Below are 15596 nucleotides of genomic sequence, written 5' to 3' on the forward strand. Positions count from 1 at the left end.
ACTGGGGCGAGTGATCAGAACCTCAGCCCACACTGGGCACTAGGTCAAGTGGGTGAAGTGGGTGCTTCAGAGTCCTGTCCTGTGCCTCCAGAACTTCATCACCGCTGAGGAGCTGCGGAGAGAGCTGCCCCCCGACCAGGCAGAGTACTGCATCGCCCGCATGGCACCCTACCAGGGGCCTGATGCTGCTCCTGGTGCCCTTGACTACAAGTCCTTCTCCACGGCCCTCTACGGGGAAAGCGACCTGTAAGGCCCTCAGCTACCCTGACTGGACTCCCGCGGCCTCCCGGAGGGGCTGAGGAGCCCTGCCCCAATCCTGACTCTGTATCTATGCAAAGAGCTCTTTGTGGTCCTTCTAGGGGGTCAGGCAGGGAGGGGCTAGGCAGGCTTCTCTTTCTTGGTCTTGTAGGGGAGGGAGGCCCAGAGATCAGCACTTCTGGTCTGCTAAATATATGGATGATGAGTTGTCGGTTTTTAACCTATATGAAGGGGACACTGGACCCTTGGGCACCCTCTGTGTCCCAGAGATACCTTTCCAACCCAGGTCTCCTCCTTTGCCCCTGAGGCCCCTTCAAGGCCTCCCCTCACATCCAGGCCAAAGCCCCATGTGCCTTGTCCAGGAACCACCTGCCCTGCAAAGTCCAGCAGAGGGCACCCCGCTCCCCTGGACCAGATGTCAGTGGCTCCTTTCTCCCCCCCTCCTTGCCTGTTTGGGATTATCAGGAGCAGAGGACCTGCCATCATCCCTCTGCCCAGGAGTGCTGGTGGGGCAGTCAGCCCCGGCCCATCTGGGCTCTGGGTCTCAGATTTTTAAGGACCAAAACCAACAAAAATACAAAGAATGGAACAAACAAAAAAATCTTTAAAAAGAAAAAAAAAAAAGGTAAAAACCTATAAAAAAAAACTATAAAAATTAAAAACTTCCAGAGAATTACTATTTACTTTATTAACTTACGGATTTATTATATAAATATATATCCATCTAGCCTCATATCTCTGCCACCTCTCTCACTCTCGTAATGAAGACATAGTTGATTCAATGCCCTCCCCAGCCCCTCCTGATTTTCCCCTTGTTTGCGGTGGGCAGGGGTCTGTGGGGACCTCCTGAGGTGGAGGTGGGCTGCTGGCCTGCCTGCCTGGTAGTGGATGGGTTTCACCCCTTTGAGTTTATTCTGATTAATTTTTATTTTCTTGGTTTCTGGATAAACCGCCCTCTGGGGATGGGAAAATAAAACATGTAATATTTTTAAGAAGGCGTCTGGTGCCATCTTTTTCTCTGAGTTGCTGTCACACCCTAGGGAGCTTGCAGGGCCTACCACATGTACCCATGTGTGGATGTGGGTCTTTCTAAACAGGGACTGTCATATGCGCAGGCTTCAAAAGGAAAGAAGGCAGTTTGTGGAAGCTCAGGCCCATAATCCCAGTGCTTGAGAGGAGGACATCACCAGAAGAAAGACACCAGTGCCACCACCTGTACAGGGGTGGGTTGGGACCAGCCCCAGGCGGGTGCGTATCCAGGTTCAGCTCCCACCGCTGGTGCCAAGCAGGGCAGCTTGGACCTGGAGGAGGGTGGCCTCCTCAGCTTCTGGCCTAGGAGAAGGTAGCCACCTCCGACCACTGAATAGAAAAGAGAGAACCTTGAAGCAGAGGCCTCAAGATGGTGCTGGAACCACCCTGTCCCTCTTGCTAGCTCACCTGTTTGTGGGTCAAGCAGACAACCCCCTCACCACCATCCAGGTGTTGGCTACAGTGACCTGTGTTTGAGAGGGCAAGGTAAGTACCCAGCACTAGTCTTGAGGCACACCCCAGCATATCCCACCCAGCCAGAAGCAGCACTCACGGAAGATGCAGGTGAGCCGGGCTGCACAGGACACAAAGCGTTCAAAATCCACTCTGAGCCGGCTGTCCCGGTAGCGGCTAGTAAGGGACTGTGTCAGCTGGTTGTTCAGGTGGAAGCCTAGGAGGAGGCTGTGTTGATTGTGGTGCTGCTTTGTGTTTGAATTGGGGGAGGGGTGTAGGTGTATGTAGTGTGTGTGCCTGTGCAAACCAAAGACTAGTGTCTTCCTCAGTCATACTCCACTGTGTGACGCAAAGTCTCACTGAAATCCTGAATTCAAACCAGTTACTTTTAGCTAGCAAATTTCCTCTGGGGGGTCATTTGTCTCCTCCCAAGTGCTGGGCATTTAGGTGGGACACAGTGTCCCCCTGACCTTCACATGGGCACTGGAGATCTGAACTCTGACCCTTACACTTTAATATGTATTTTACCTAAGCCATATCCCTGGCCCTGTGTTCTGTTTTGTGTTATGTTTAAGTGAGGCTGGCCTCCAACTTCTTTTAAGTAGCCAACTGGTTCTCCTACCTCCACCTTCCAAGTGCTGAGATTTAAAGCCTGGGTTTAATTTAGATGCAAGGTGAGCACTCTGCAAATGCAGTCTGGACTTTATGTTGCTGTTTTGGAATGTTAGAGAACCTGGGCCTTTGAACATGTTAAGCAAGTGCTATCCACTGCACTGTGCCCCCAGCCCCTCACTGGGGGGTTATAGGCAGGGGCTCTACCACTGAACCACACACCCCCCAACCCCTCACTGGAGGGTTCTAGGCAGGGGCTCTACCACTGAGCCACACCCCCAACCCCTCACTGGAGGGTTCTAGGCAGGTGCTCTATCGCTGAGCCACACCCCAGCCCCTCACTGAGGGATTCTAGGCAGAGCTCTCCTGCTGAACTGCATCCACCCCAGAGCCCATTGTGTACTTTATGAGACGTTAAGTTACTTGACCTACATCTTGCCTCTGCCTCTCAAGGTGCCAACAGTTGCGGCTAGCTTTGTGGTTGTTCCTTCAGAGGTTGGCTGTCTCCCTGCCTGGAACACTGAAGAACCCTGCTGTGTGGTTTTCTTCTGAAGCCACGCCTACAGTATAGTCATGGGCCCTGACACTTCTGCTGTAGAGGAATCACAGTGAGGTTTCAAGAAGCCCCAAGTCCTGAGGACTTGTTCCCAGCTACTGTGTGTCCCTTACAGTTCCAATGATAACTGCACAAGTTTGCACTGTGCCTTTGTGTGCTCGCTCAGCAAACTCCAGGCCCCACCCCCTACACAAACAACCATGCCCAGAGCTAGGTGGCTTTGATGTTCAAGTACCCGTTCATGTTAGGATATGCTGGTCTAGACTGGGCTGAAGGAAAACCTGGCTAGATGGTGTCGAAGGACCTGAGAGCCCTCAGCCAACCTGTTAGAATTGCTAAATATTCCTAAAAAGACATTATCAGGTTTCTTCTGTCTGGAACAACCTTTGGTTTGTGCCACTCACTTGGGGTGAGTAGCACAGGACACAGAGAAGGGGGCAGATGGATGAATAGGTGATTCAGTGAACTCCCGTCCTCCCTGTCTATCCTGTGTCCTGCTTCTTTGGGTTCAACACCCTGGCCCCTAGCTTTCTACTCTGATGCTTCCGGATAATGTCTTACATGTTCCTGGACTCTTGGCCACTTTCTCCAGATCTCGTACTTGGAGTCTATCTCTTCCACTGGGCAATTGTTCCACCCCTAAATCCCTGACTCCTTGTACTTGGTGGTCACAGTTAGAAGCATGGTCCCAGCCATCCTCCAGAAGCTTTCAGCAATCCCACTGAAGCCCCTAACATACGTCTCCCCATGGCTTAGGGTCCTGGGTGGGTGGGACTTCCTCTGCTGTAATGCAGTAGCCTCAGTGCTGGACTTTGGGAACAGCCCCAGTCTGGGATGGCCACAGGCTGAGGGGTGCAGATAAGGCTTTGAGGCGTTCTGAGAGGAAGAGGAGGTGCTGTCCTTACAAGCATCCCAGGTCCCCATCCGTACCTGCAGCATTCAGTGCCAGCCTTAGCTCATAGGAGTTCATTGTCCCAGAGGCATCTTCATCGAACTTGTCAAATGTGGCCTGGAGGGTGAAGAGGCAGATAGGTGGGAGGGAATTCCACTCAAATCCCTGAGCATTGTGAGCATTGATACTGCACTGTGAAGTAGCCAAGAGAGGGCCTCTGAGGCCCCAGCTCCCCTGGCTCCTAGCTGGGGACCACTGTGCACATGTATATCTGACAAGAGAACAAGCTCCCAAGCAGGACCTCGGGAACAAGTTCAAATCTTTCTACCCACAAAGGCTTCGGGGTGGGGGTGGGGGCTTAATAGCTGGGGATTATGGTCCCAGGATCCTGCAGCTACTCCTTCCCTGATTGGTAGCTAAGCAAAGGCTTCTTGGAGGTGACAGGTCTATAGTCACAGGGCAAAGAAGGAGCTGAATTAGGAACGGATTCCAACAGGAACCAACAGCAGCTCTGGATCATTCTAGTTCCTGCTCTCAGAGGGCCACAGTGGGGTGACAAGAGCTTTATTTATTTATTTATTTATTTATACATACATACAACATTCTGCCTCCATGTGTGCCTGCACGCCAGAAGAGGTCACCAGATCTCATGGATGGTTGTGAGCCACCATGTGGTTGCTGGGAATTGAACTCAGATCTCTGGAAGAGCAGCCAGTGCTCTTAACCACTGAGCCATCTCTCCAGCCCCACGTTATATCTTTTCCACTCCTAAGTTGGCATGGGAGGTCCAATGCTCCATTGGTGGCCCGCAGGACCCCTTTTCTACAGGGCATATCAGATATCCTACATATCAGATATTTACAGTTCTTAGCAGTAGCAACATTACAGTTATGAAATAGAAACATGGTTGGGGTCACCACAACAAGAGGAACTGCATTAAAGGGTCCTAGCTTTAGGAAAGTTGGGAACCACTGCCCTATGACGTAGCTGGTCCCTATACCCACCTTACCTGCCATACCAAGAGATGGCCCCAGAGTTCCTGGAAGTGGTGTAGGGCCAACCTTCGCCCATGCTGCAGATGAGGACATCTGGTTACAATTAATGTCCCATGAAAGGCAAGGGGGAAGCCCAGCATCCCTGTTCCTCCTCCCCATACACTGTCTTACGTACCCCAAAACACTGCACAAGTTGCTCGCAGGTCCTAAGCCCAATCTCTCCAGGAGTCCTGGCATTGGCCCTAGCTAAAAAAGAAATCCGACACCTCTTGCATATGAACCAACATCACAAGAGCTATGTGGACCAACTCCCACAGTGGACGTTTATAGGAACAGGTGCAGAGTTCATGCCTGACAAAGCCAACAAAACTGGGGTTCCAGGTCTTTGCACATTGTGCTTCTTAGAGGAAGGTGGGGGGATGGGAAAGGGGGGGTTGTGAGTGATCATGGCCCTCATGTGACCATGGGACCATAGGAAGCTCAAGCTGAGCCCTGGCTCCCCTTGCATCATGCATAGATGCTCCAGGTATGCCGCTCCAGTTGCAGAGAACCCCTCCCCTGGCCAAACTCACCAGGCTCCAGAGCGATGCTTATTAAGGTCTGCAGCTGAAGTGCATCAAGTTCCTCCTCCTGGTCAAGAAAGAGTTACTTGTGAGGCCACTGGTTCAATCATCTAGCTAATGAAGGCTTTGGGCCAGGCCCTGTGCTCCATAGTGCTGAGGTAGCAGTGGCTACCTTTGTAGGGTTCAGTTAGAGGAGGCAGGTCTAGCCCCTGGGTGGTCAGGACAGCGATGGTTAGGGCTCCATACACTGGCTGTGGGAGCCAACAGTGGACAGATGACGGAGGAGGACACTTAGGAAAGACTCTGGCTGAGGGTCTGAACCTCCAGAGAAAGCAGGGAAGCCCCGTGGCAAGGCAGATAATTGAGCACTCCCAGAGGAACACAAACAGGGAAGCATCGTGGAAGAAAAGGGGGACACCCAAAGCCCTAGCATGGTGGCCGAGTCTGTAACCCTAGCACTGGGTTACCTGAAGGAGGCCAACCTGGCCTGCAGGATGCAGAGTTGTTCCAGCGCACCCTGCTCTGCAGTTTTGTTCGTTTTTGTTTTGTTTTGTTTTGTATGTTTCTTTTTGACACATAGGAAGAGAGGGAATTTTGCTTCATTTGGCCAGACACCCCCAGTCCCCCGACCCCTCCTCACCTCTCCAGCCAGCTCCAAAAATAGCTGTGCCAGCTCCAGCTCCAGAGGCTTGTAGGGGACCTGTGGAGGGAGGGGAGGAGTTCAGTCCCCTCCCAAAGTCCCACCCTTTGCGTCCTGTTCCCCCCCACACACACGCCCACAACAGTCCCGCACCTGAAGGGCGTCCAGGTCAGCGCTGATCACGTCATCGATCTCCCTGCAAATTACGGGGTGGAGGGAGGATTTCAGGCCGGGATCTCAGCAGAGGAAGTGAGTGGAGACAAAGGGCAGTGGTTTTTATCGGGGTGAGGATGGGTGGCAGAGATCCCAGGGAGGGTGTGGCTGGGATGCAAGGGCGGGGCTTTGTGGTCCCTGAGCGGGACTTGGTACCTGGGGGCTAAGTGGATGATTCTAGATTGAGGTCCCTGGGCCGGGGGTCGGGGTCGGGGTGCCCCGTGTGAGGCTGGGGGCAGGGGAGGTGGGGCGCGGGCTCACACTGCGGTGTGGCTGCGTTCCGAAAAGATGCGTAGTGTGAAGTCTGCTTCGTCGCCCACGCGGGAGGCGCTGGGTACCACCAGGTAGTGGCCCGGCGGCAGGCGGCAGCGGCGGCTTACGTCGCGGCGGGCGCAGAACACCGAGCGGTCAGCTCGCAGCAATCCCGGCAGGAGCGCGCGGCTGCGCGGGGTGTCCCAGAGGCCCAGAAGCTGCGGGCGGGGTGCCATGACCACCACCACCCCAAGTTCCCCACCCAGCCCCCTGGTCCTCCACACACACACCCAGACTGTCTAGCCAGGCCCTCCCGTGTCCCTGGTCTTCCAGCGCTGGTCGACCAAGCCCTAGGGTGGGTCTGGGGTCGCATCTGAAACCCACCTCCTCGGGAATCTGCAGAGAGGAAAAGTCGTGGGAGTGTGGGGAGGTGCGCAATATACAGATTCCCCTTCCTGAGCCCCCGATTCCCACTCCTCACACCGTCCTTTTTTCTCGATCCTTAATATTCCCCCACCCTAATCTCAGATCTAGGTCCCCTCCGACTCGCTTCCCCAGCCCTTTTCTTTCCACCTATATCCTGGTCCCTTTCCCAGTTCCCTTAGTCACCTCCTGCCCTCTGACTCCGAGCCTTTTTCTCTTCTTGTCCCTGAATCCCTCTCTCCAATTTTCTCAACAACAGCTCTTCTCCCTGAACCCCCAGTTCCCTCCTTCCCGTTACGACGCTCGTGTGACCCTCTGCCCCTCCAGACCTCAACTTGACCTTGCCCTCACCTGGAACACGTGGAAGCCCACAGTGAGGTAAGTGAGGCCCCTGGCCCTCAGACACCGGCGGTTACGCTGGATGAGCGACAGGAGGACCGTACACTTGGGCATGCGGCCTCCCCTCGCTGGGCCCCGCGCCCCTGCTGCTCCCCAACCCCCCCAGGGTCCTTCTTCATCATCTTCATCCTCTTCCTCATCGGGCTCCAGCAGCGTCAGCCGGAACTGGGGATTGGTCCAGAAGGTTTCTGACAGAAGAGAAGGAGGTGGAGTTCCCAGCCTGCCACAGCCTCCACCCCAGCTTACTTCTCAGGGGCCCGCAGGCCTCACCAGCACTGGGCTGGCTCCCGCCGGAGTTGAAACCTCTCACCCAGCGGCCCTGGAAGATGTGGATGTGCCAGCCTCCGCCAGCAGGGCTGGGGCCCAGCACCTCAGGGCTCAGTGAACAGATCTGGACCGTGTTGAAGTGCGTGAGGAAGTCCTGAAGCTCCATCCTGGACAGCGCCGACCATGAGAGATGCCCAGTCATCCCGGAGTTCAACTTGAGGGACCCCAGAAATGGTCTTCCGCCACAAAGCTCCTAGTTCCTTAATACTGCCAATTAAGCTCCACTCTCCAGAAACCCTGAAGGTCTGAGGCCTTGCCAAGTCATCTGAGTCCTGACAAATGCCCACTACTGGGGACATTTACAAACTCCTCTCAAATATCTTCAAACTAACTTTAGAAAATCTTCAAGTAGGGCCCGGACGGTAACGGAGCCCATGAAAGCTGTCGTAACAGTTCACCTTTGGTTGCGTGCTATTACTTTAACCGTGTAAAGGTGTATTATTACATCTATTCCTGCTGCTTTTGTTAACGGTGCAAAGACATGTGACATTTATTTGAGTAAACAAAATTAACCTGGAGTCAGGTAGCTGAGTCAGCAACTAGCAGACAGGAAGTGGTAGGGAGGAACTACGTGTGTAGCGAGGGTTCTTTAGTGGGGGCTGAGCAGAAGAAAGGCCCCTTTTTTCAGGAGAAGGGGAGAGGAGGACGCCAGGGATAGCTACACAGCCAGCAACAAAGAAAGACATAGAATAGAGAAAGGTAAAAGCCCAGAGGCAAAAGGTAGATGGGATAATTTAAGAAAAGCTGGTTAGAAACAAGCCACACTAAGAGTGGGTAAGTAAGAGTTAGTCTCTGTGTTTATTTGGGAGCTGGGTGGTGGACCCCCAAAGAGTAAAGAGTTAAACAAACAAACAAAAACCAGTTACAGTCTGACAACCTGAGCGAAAGGGGATCTCTCAGCACCGTGCATTAGTGCACAGATGCAGTAAATGTGAAAGGGGATCTCTCAGCACCGTGGATGCAGTAAATGCAGAATTAGGAAATAGTTTTAAATTATGCATATATCGAAAGTCCCAAATGTCACTAAGCCTCCTCAGATGCCCCAAATGTGATTCTGTCCCTTTCAATCCCCTAAAATCAGTGTTTCCAAATTCCTTTAGATTCCTTTCATGGGCTAATCATGGTGGCTCATGCCTGCAAGTTCTGCATTGGGAAGATTGAGGTAGAAAAACTGGCCTGAGTCTGTGACTATGCTGGTCTATGAAATGAATTCTAGAAATTCTAGAATTTCTAGAACTCTGAAAACAATGCCCTTAATACTCCTGTTCCTACTGCTTCTGCCCTGACCTGCCCAACCCATGTGTTTCTGTGTGTCCTTTCTGTCCCAGTGTCCCTCCCACAGGTAGAGTTGGGTCGCTGAGAACTCACCAGAACTCACCATCCTCCTTTTTCACAAGCAGAGCATCTCGCCACTCAGAGGGAAGCATGTCCCAGCGTGGACAGCTAAAGAGACCAATGTGAGATGTAGGCAGGTGGGGCTGAGCCCCCCAAGCCCATCCCACCTGTCACCCCCACGCACCGCACCCTAAGCCCACCCCACCTGTCACTCCAGGGCCCGGACCACTCCACACGGCCCCAGGGGTTCCTTAGCCGCAGCAGCCGCACCTTGGTGAAGCCTAGGAACATCTGAAGACAATGTCGTCAGTGAGGGTGGGGTGGGGACATCATCACAGAAGGTAGTGTGGGGACACCCCTGTTAGCCCAGCCCAGCAATGGGTGTGACTCACCTTGTGTGTACCTGTGACAGAATACGCATGTCCTTTTACCAGCCCTTCATCTGTGCGGATCTCACCTCGATCACTCTGAAAGAGAACAAGATTGGGAAGCTGGGGTGGGGGACAGGTCAGCTCTCTCTCCAGCCTCCCAGGACAGGTCAACTTCTCTCTCTCTCTCTCGCCTCCCAGGACAGGCTAACTCTCTCTAGTCTCCTAGGACAGGTCAACTTCTCTCTCTGGCCTCCAAGGACAAGTCAACTTCTCTCTCTCTCTCTCTCTCTCTCTCTCTCTCTCTCTCTCTCTCTCTCTTGTTCCAGGACTGGTCAGCCTCCCAGGACAGGTTAACCCTCTCTATCTCTCTCTCTCTGGCTTCCCAAGACTGGTCAGCTCTCTCTCTGGCATCCCAGGACAGGTCAGCTCTCTCTCTCTGGCTTCCCAGCCCCACTCCAAACTTCCGGCCCAGGAGCTGTGCCAAGGCGCTCAGCGTGGGTGACATGAGACACAGAAAGGAGAGGGAGAAGCCCGGGCCCTGGGTCACAGGCTATGATCCCAGCTACACAGAAAGCTAAGGCAAGAAGACCACAAGTTCTAGGCCAGTGTGGGTAACTTAGACCTGCCTCAAAACAAAATGTAAAACAAGGGGTGGAGGGGTACAGCTTCTCTGTAGAGCACAGGCCTAGAATCCACCAGCGAGGATCTGGGAGTCAACAGCAGAAGGTAAGAAAGACAAGACACTCTGCTCCCCTCCCACCGCATCCCTGACTGTGACGGTCTAGTGGAGGTCCATTTGGGGGCTCGGCTCTCACCAGGGCAGTGGCACCCACAAGGGACTCCTTGGCCAGTGCATGGCGAAGGGCAGCAAAGAGACCTGGAGTGTTTCTTCTCAGGTAGAGGACCTCACCCACGCCTCCTGTAAAGTCCACGAAAGCCTCATTCATGTGACCTCCTCGCATCACCTCATAAGAGCCATGGAGCCTGTTGGAGGGGTGGAGATGGGTCTGAGGCACGTAGGAAATCTCCGTCGTGGGTGGGGGACTCTATCAAGGTAGGGGTCCCTAGCAACTATCCCTGATTGTGTGTGTGTGTGTATAATATATATATGTGTGTGTGTGTATTGGTTTATGTATTAATGTTTATATATGTTTTGCCTGCATGTATGGCTTGCACCACATGTGTGCAGTGTCCAGAGGTATTAGGTCCCTGGTACTGAAGTTAGAGACAGCTGTGACTGGGAATCAAACCTGGAAGAGCAGCTACCGCCCCTCTTGTTTTTGAGACAGGACCTCATTATGCAGCCTTGACTGGCCATGAACTCACTCTGTAGAAGGGTTTACCTCACACTCACAGAGCTCCGCCTGCCTCTGCTGTCAGAGTGCTAGAAATAAAGGTGTTCTCTGCCATGCTCAGCTTATTTTTTTTTAAAGTCATGGTATTTACTACACATTCTAGTCTGACCTTGTACTTGTAATCCTCCTGCCTCAGTGAACTCAGTACTGTGATTACAGGTGTAGGCTACCAAGCCTGGCTCAACCCCTGAAATATTCAGAGATGAAGTGGGGAGCTCTAACAGGGTTAGGCCTGTGATCTCTAGAATCAATGCGACAGGAGGCCATGGGCCCAGCTGTGCCAGAATTGTCAGCCTTTCATGAACCTTCGAGGCTCTGGATGGCTGTGAAGGTGAGACCTATGGGGATTTGTCAGGGCTTCCACGACCTGAGATGGGAGAGGATGTGCTGTGGACGTCTCACGGATCATGAGAGATGGAGCGGGGTTCAAGGCCCTTCAGGGAATAGGATTTAGCAAATCCAGAGCCTGATAAATGTGTGGGATTTCAGGATCCTTGGGAAATATGGGTATCAGCGGACTTCTAAGAATGTTTGTGGGAAATGTCAAAAGGGGAAACCTTTAAGATTTGAAGATTCACAGGTTGAGGGTATGCCTCAGTAGTAGAGCCCCTGCCTAGAATCCCCCAGTGTGGGGCTGGGGCATGGCTCAGTGGTAGAACCCCTGCCTAGAATCCTCCAGTGAGGGGCTAGAAACGTGGCTCAGCATGAACAAGGTCATGGGTTCCATCTTCTGCATAAACACACCCTTCCTAAATTAGCCAGGAGTTGTGCATGCCTGTAACCCATGTCCATAAGAGTCCAACAAAGAAAAGTTATGAGTTGAAGCCAGTATGGACTACCTAATGAGACGCTGACTATAAGTCAATAAATAAAGGGGTTTCCACAGCATGGGGATATAGTTCAGTTGGTACAGTGTATGCCTGCCTAGCACGTATGACGCCCGGGTCCAAGCTGCAGCACTACATAAACCTATAACCCCAGCACTCCTGAGGGAGAGGCAAGGATGTCAGGTTCAGGGCCTTCTTGACTACATATCCAGGCTGACGAGGCTGTGTGAGGTCCTTTCTCAATAAAATATCAAATAAAATACCAAATAATGAAAGTTCTTCTAGGAGAGTGTTGTGATGCTAGGACCCTGGTTGCTAGGACTTGATTTGGGGTCCTCAGTTGTATGTCTGGAGGACCCCAGATGTCAGTACTCCACATAGCTTGGAGCCTGTTCCTGGGACTTGGGACAGGAACTGGGAGGGATTGGCATTCTTACTTGGCATAGGCCTTTTCCAGCAGAGGAGCCCAGAACTCATTCCTCTGTTCCGAGCGCACGAACATCAGCTTCCCCTCACGCACGGGCAGCCTGTCATCAACCACCACATCCACCCAGCGGCCAAACTGCCAGAGCTGGGAAAAGAAAGGGCAGGCGTGGGCTCAGCTTCCAGGCTGCCTGAGTCCAGCCTTCCTTTCTGCCCACCACTTCCCAAATTCCAGAATCCCAGCCCCCAGGGGAGAACTGTGAAACCAAGGTCATCACGCCATCCTGGGGGGGAAACTGAGGCATGGAGTGAGGAACTGAGCTCTACCTGAAAATGGAAGACCCCCGCATAGCCATCTTGGAAGCTTTGTCCAGGAGGAACCACGCGGTACAGGAGTCTGGGGTACAGTGTCAGTGAGGCAGCAGCCGCAAGAAGCCAGCAGTTTCCTGGGAGGGCATAGGCTTGGATTAGATGAGGAGGAACCAAGGGATCAGCAAACTCAAGAAAACAGGGAAAGATGGTGAGGAAAAGACAGAGGTGTGGAGCTGTCCAGACCCTGGGTCTGAGGGCTCACCCAGGCTTCCCTGACACACGTCTGTCCTGCTCATGTCCTCACAGATGAAATGGGGTTCAGCACAAAACTCCTGGAAGAGGAAGACTCCGGTGAAACCAGGAAAGGGAAGACTGGAGCAAATGAGAAGCCAGAGGCCCAAGTCCCTGACACCTAGGTAATGAGGGCCTCTGACTCTCGGAAGGCCTGTGGGTAGGAGTTTGGCTTTCCTGAACTCTCCCCGCCCCCAACCTTATGGCTGAGCCTGTTGTTATCCATTCAGCCCCACTTCCTCAGAACCAGAGTCCAGGCCCCAGCCTCCTCCCTCAGACCCAGGGATCCAGGCCCAGCCTCTTCCCTCAGAACCAGGGATCCAGGCCCAACCTCCTCCCTCAGACCCAGGGCTCCAGGCCCAGCCTCCTCCCTCAGACCCAGGGCTCCAGGCCCAGCCCTCCTCTCTCAGACACAGGGGTCCAGCCCCAGCCTCCTCCCTCAGAACCAGGGTCCAGATCCCAGCCTCCTCCCTCAGACCCAGAAACCTAGGCCCCAGCCCTCCTCCCTCAGACACAGGGGTCCAGCCCCAGCCCTCCTCCCTCAGACCCAGGAACCCAGGCCTACCCCTCCTCTCTCAGACCTAGGAGTCCAGCCCCAGCCCTCCTCCCTCAGACCCAGGGGTCCAGCCCCAGCCCTCCTCCCTCAGACCTAGGAGTACAAGCCCAGCTCTCCTGCTTCAGACCCAGGAGTCCAGACCCAGCCCTCCTCCCTCAGACCCAGGAACGCAGACCTAGTCCTCCTCCCTCCGACTCAGGGATCAAGAATCCAGGCCGCACCCCTCCTCCCTCAGACCCAGGTCCCAGCTCATCCCCACTTTACATAGGGCCTCTTCCATTCCACCCCTTTGGCCTTCTCTGAGTCGGGTCCCAGCTTGTCATAGCCAAGGGCATCAGGACCAGCAGAAAAGTAAGGGTCACGAAACAAGATCCCGGATTCCAGGCAGGCTGTTCGGATGGCTTCATAGTTCTGGCCCTTAAAGAGCTGCGGGCCCCTGGCTCCAGCCCCGGCCCCGTCCTCCACCAGCTGGATGGTGACCTTCCTGTCGCCACTCTCCATCCGGATACTCTGGACTCACAGATGGACCCAAGCCCTTTAACCTCCTGAGTCACGAGGCGGGGCTTCTGTTCCATTTGTACCCCGCTGGGGGTCTTTAGGCAGCCAGGAGCATTCTGCCTTGTTAATATTAATTGGTGGTTTGAGGTGCGATGGAGCAGGGACGCCTCTTCAGTGGTTTCCTCCCTGGGGCGTGGAGCCTTCAGTTGTGGCCAGTTTCGCAGCTTAATGACCGGCAGCACCACGAAAGGTAAGCAGACCTAGAAGGACCAGCCACCACCACCGGAGTGCCGGGAAGGAGGTCAGTGTGGGGGTGGATTTCTGCCTGCTTGTTCCTGTTGCCACATCTCAGCACCAACCCGGCCTCCCTGTTTCCTTGCCTGTCTTTTGGGGAGCAGGGCCTGGTAGGCAAGTGCCCTCTCCTGGAACCACATCCCCAGCCCTCCTTTTACTTCTTATTTTCATACACGGTCTCACTAAGTGTCTGAGGCTAGCCACTCTCAATTCTCAATTCTCCATTCTCCTGCCTCAGGCTTCAAGTGATAGATCTACTCGTGTGTGTTGGGCTTCTGTTTTGTTGTTTTAGACCGAGTCATATGCAGCCTGCTGGACTGGGAATCAAACCTAGGGCCTTGTGTGTACTCTGCCGTTTGAGCCAGTTCACAGGGAGACAATCTTTGTTTGGATTTTTTTGTTTTGTGTCAGCTCCCCCTTCCATACACATGAGACATGAGATGACAAGTAACAACACATGCCAGTCCCTTAATGGTTTTCATTTGCTTCTCTCTGCATCTGTGTCTTTGTTTATGCTTGGTTTTTTATTTTGGGGAGGGGTATTTCGGTTGTTTTCCTTTTTTTTCTTTTTCTTTTTTCTTTCTTTTTTTTTTTTTTTTTGAGACAAGGTTTAGACCAGGCTGGCTTTGAACTCACAGGGATTTGCCTGCCTGGAATTAAAGGCATGTGCACCACCCCTAGCTTGCTTCTGCCTCTGATTTTGCCTTTCATCTCTGGTCTTGTCTGTCAGCTCCACTTTTTTGACATTGCAGCCCACACACGCCTCCATCACTCACTGAGGACGCTGGTTTCCTCCAGACCACTCTGCTGGCTCTCAGGCAGGTAGACCGTGGTCCCCTAGGTCACCCAGGCAGGACTGACTACAGAAATCCTGCCCTGTGCTCACCCATGCCCAAGCTGGACCCCTTCCCCAGCTGAGCAGGGGCTGAGCAACAGATGTAGGCAGATCCCTGGCAAGGCAGAAACCTCCTTCAGGAGCCTGGTCACCTTGGTGACACTGAGATGTCACTCACACTTTCAGCAGCCTTCCATCCAACCCCTTCCCTCCCAGCACCATGACCAACAATGGGTGGTGTGAGGCAGAAGAATCGGAAGTTCAAGCCTCAGTTACATAGCAAATTCCAGACTAGCCTGGACTGCAAGGGACCCTGCAACAAAACAACAAAGAAAACCCCACAAATTTTTCTTCCTGTGGAGTTGCCAGGGTCACACAGGCCCCCTCATGGCAGGTATCTGATTCAAACCTCAGCCACTGACTTTATCTGAAGCCAAGTGTATGCTCTTCACACCTGTGATTCCAGCGCTTGGGAGGAAGAGACCAGAGGAACCGGAAATCCAGACCAGCCTAGGCTGAACGGTGGGGCAAAGGACTGTATGCTTTGGGCTGACCCACATAAGCGTCAGGTGCCTCCGTTTCTTCAAATAGTCGTGGGTGTCTGAAACTTGCCTTTCTCCCTCTCTTCCTGCCATGAACGCGTTAGTCAAACCTCTACCACTTCTCTACCTCCCAAACACGCTAGCCTATCGTTGTTAGATCCCAGCATCCCCTACATGTTTTTTCCGCAATCGTCACACTTCGTGTGTTTAGGAATGAACCAGTGGCTTATTCTCTAGCCGTTGGCTCTCTTAAAGGCTGGTTCCGCCTCTTAGACTCAGACTCACCAATTACAGTGCTGCAACCTCTGGCCACGCCCAACCACGCCCCCAAGGCCCTCCTTCCGA

General features: G+C 53.4%; 2 protein-coding genes and 1 long non-coding RNA gene across 10 annotated transcripts in view; 2 read left to right on the plus strand and 1 right to left on the minus strand.

Moving 5' to 3' along the window:
- The window catches only part of Actn4 (actinin alpha 4), a 66331-nt gene extending 65078 nt beyond the window's left edge, over positions 1-1253 (plus strand). For all 6 annotated transcript variants that reach the window (XM_085694985.2, XM_048439673.3, XM_048439683.3 and 3 more), the window contains one exon: positions 92-1253. In XM_085694985.2, coding sequence (XP_085551111.1) covers positions 92-250 — 159 coding nt within the window. In that variant the 3' untranslated portion in view covers positions 251-1253. The remainder of the gene's footprint in view (positions 1-91) is intronic.
- On the minus strand, positions 927-15423 carry Capn12 (calpain 12). 3 transcript variants are annotated; one of them, XM_085695000.2, is made up of 21 exons: positions 15164-15423; positions 12498-12567; positions 12251-12369; positions 11938-12071; positions 10134-10302; positions 9340-9414; positions 9153-9238; positions 8981-9055; positions 7556-7719; positions 7238-7473; positions 6848-6859; positions 6473-6681; positions 6152-6194; positions 5999-6058; positions 5368-5425; positions 4971-5041; positions 4810-4872; positions 3839-3917; positions 1841-1957; positions 1696-1754; positions 927-1617 (listed from the first exon to the last, which is right to left on the minus strand). In XM_085695000.2, exons 2-21 carry the CDS (start codon positions 12529-12531, stop codon positions 1591-1593), a joined length of 1890 nt encoding a protein of 629 aa, XP_085551126.1. In that variant the 5' UTR covers positions 12532-12567; positions 15164-15423; the 3' UTR covers positions 927-1590. The 3 variants fall into 3 exon arrangements, with proteins under 3 accessions (XP_085551126.1, XP_085551116.1, XP_085551119.1); XM_085694990.2 differs by lacking the exon at positions 15164-15423 and adding an exon at positions 13347-13583; XM_085694993.1 differs by lacking the exons at positions 927-1617; positions 1696-1754; positions 15164-15423 and adding an exon at positions 13347-13583 and having other exon boundaries at positions 1850-1968.
- Positions 6106-7562, plus strand: LOC146896036 (uncharacterized). The gene is made up of 3 exons (XR_015003595.2): positions 6106-6247; positions 7146-7264; positions 7436-7562. It is a non-coding gene; the product is annotated as an uncharacterized LOC146896036 (long non-coding RNA).
- Positions 15424-15596: the final 173 nt, after the last annotated feature.

Source organism: Myodes glareolus, chromosome 1 (genome assembly GCF_982192425.1).
Source record: "Myodes glareolus chromosome 1, mMyoGla1.1, whole genome shotgun sequence".
NCBI classification, from domain to species: Eukaryota; Metazoa; Chordata; class Mammalia; order Rodentia; family Cricetidae; genus Myodes; species Myodes glareolus.

Excerpts from the sequence above, each read along its gene's own strand:
- Capn12 (XM_085694990.2), bottom strand. The coding sequence starts at position 13,583 with ATGGAGAGTGGCGACAGGAAGGTCACCATCCAGCTGGTGGAGGACGGG. Across the intron at positions 3,918-4,809 it reads GCCATCTCTTGGTATGGCAG|GCCACATTTGACAAGTTCGA; the intron begins GTAAGGTGGGTA and ends TTCACCCTCCAG. Across the intron at positions 1,755-1,840 it reads CCGGCTCACCTGCATCTTCC|GTCACTGTAGCCAACACCTG; the intron begins GTGAGTGCTGCT and ends TCTCAAACACAG.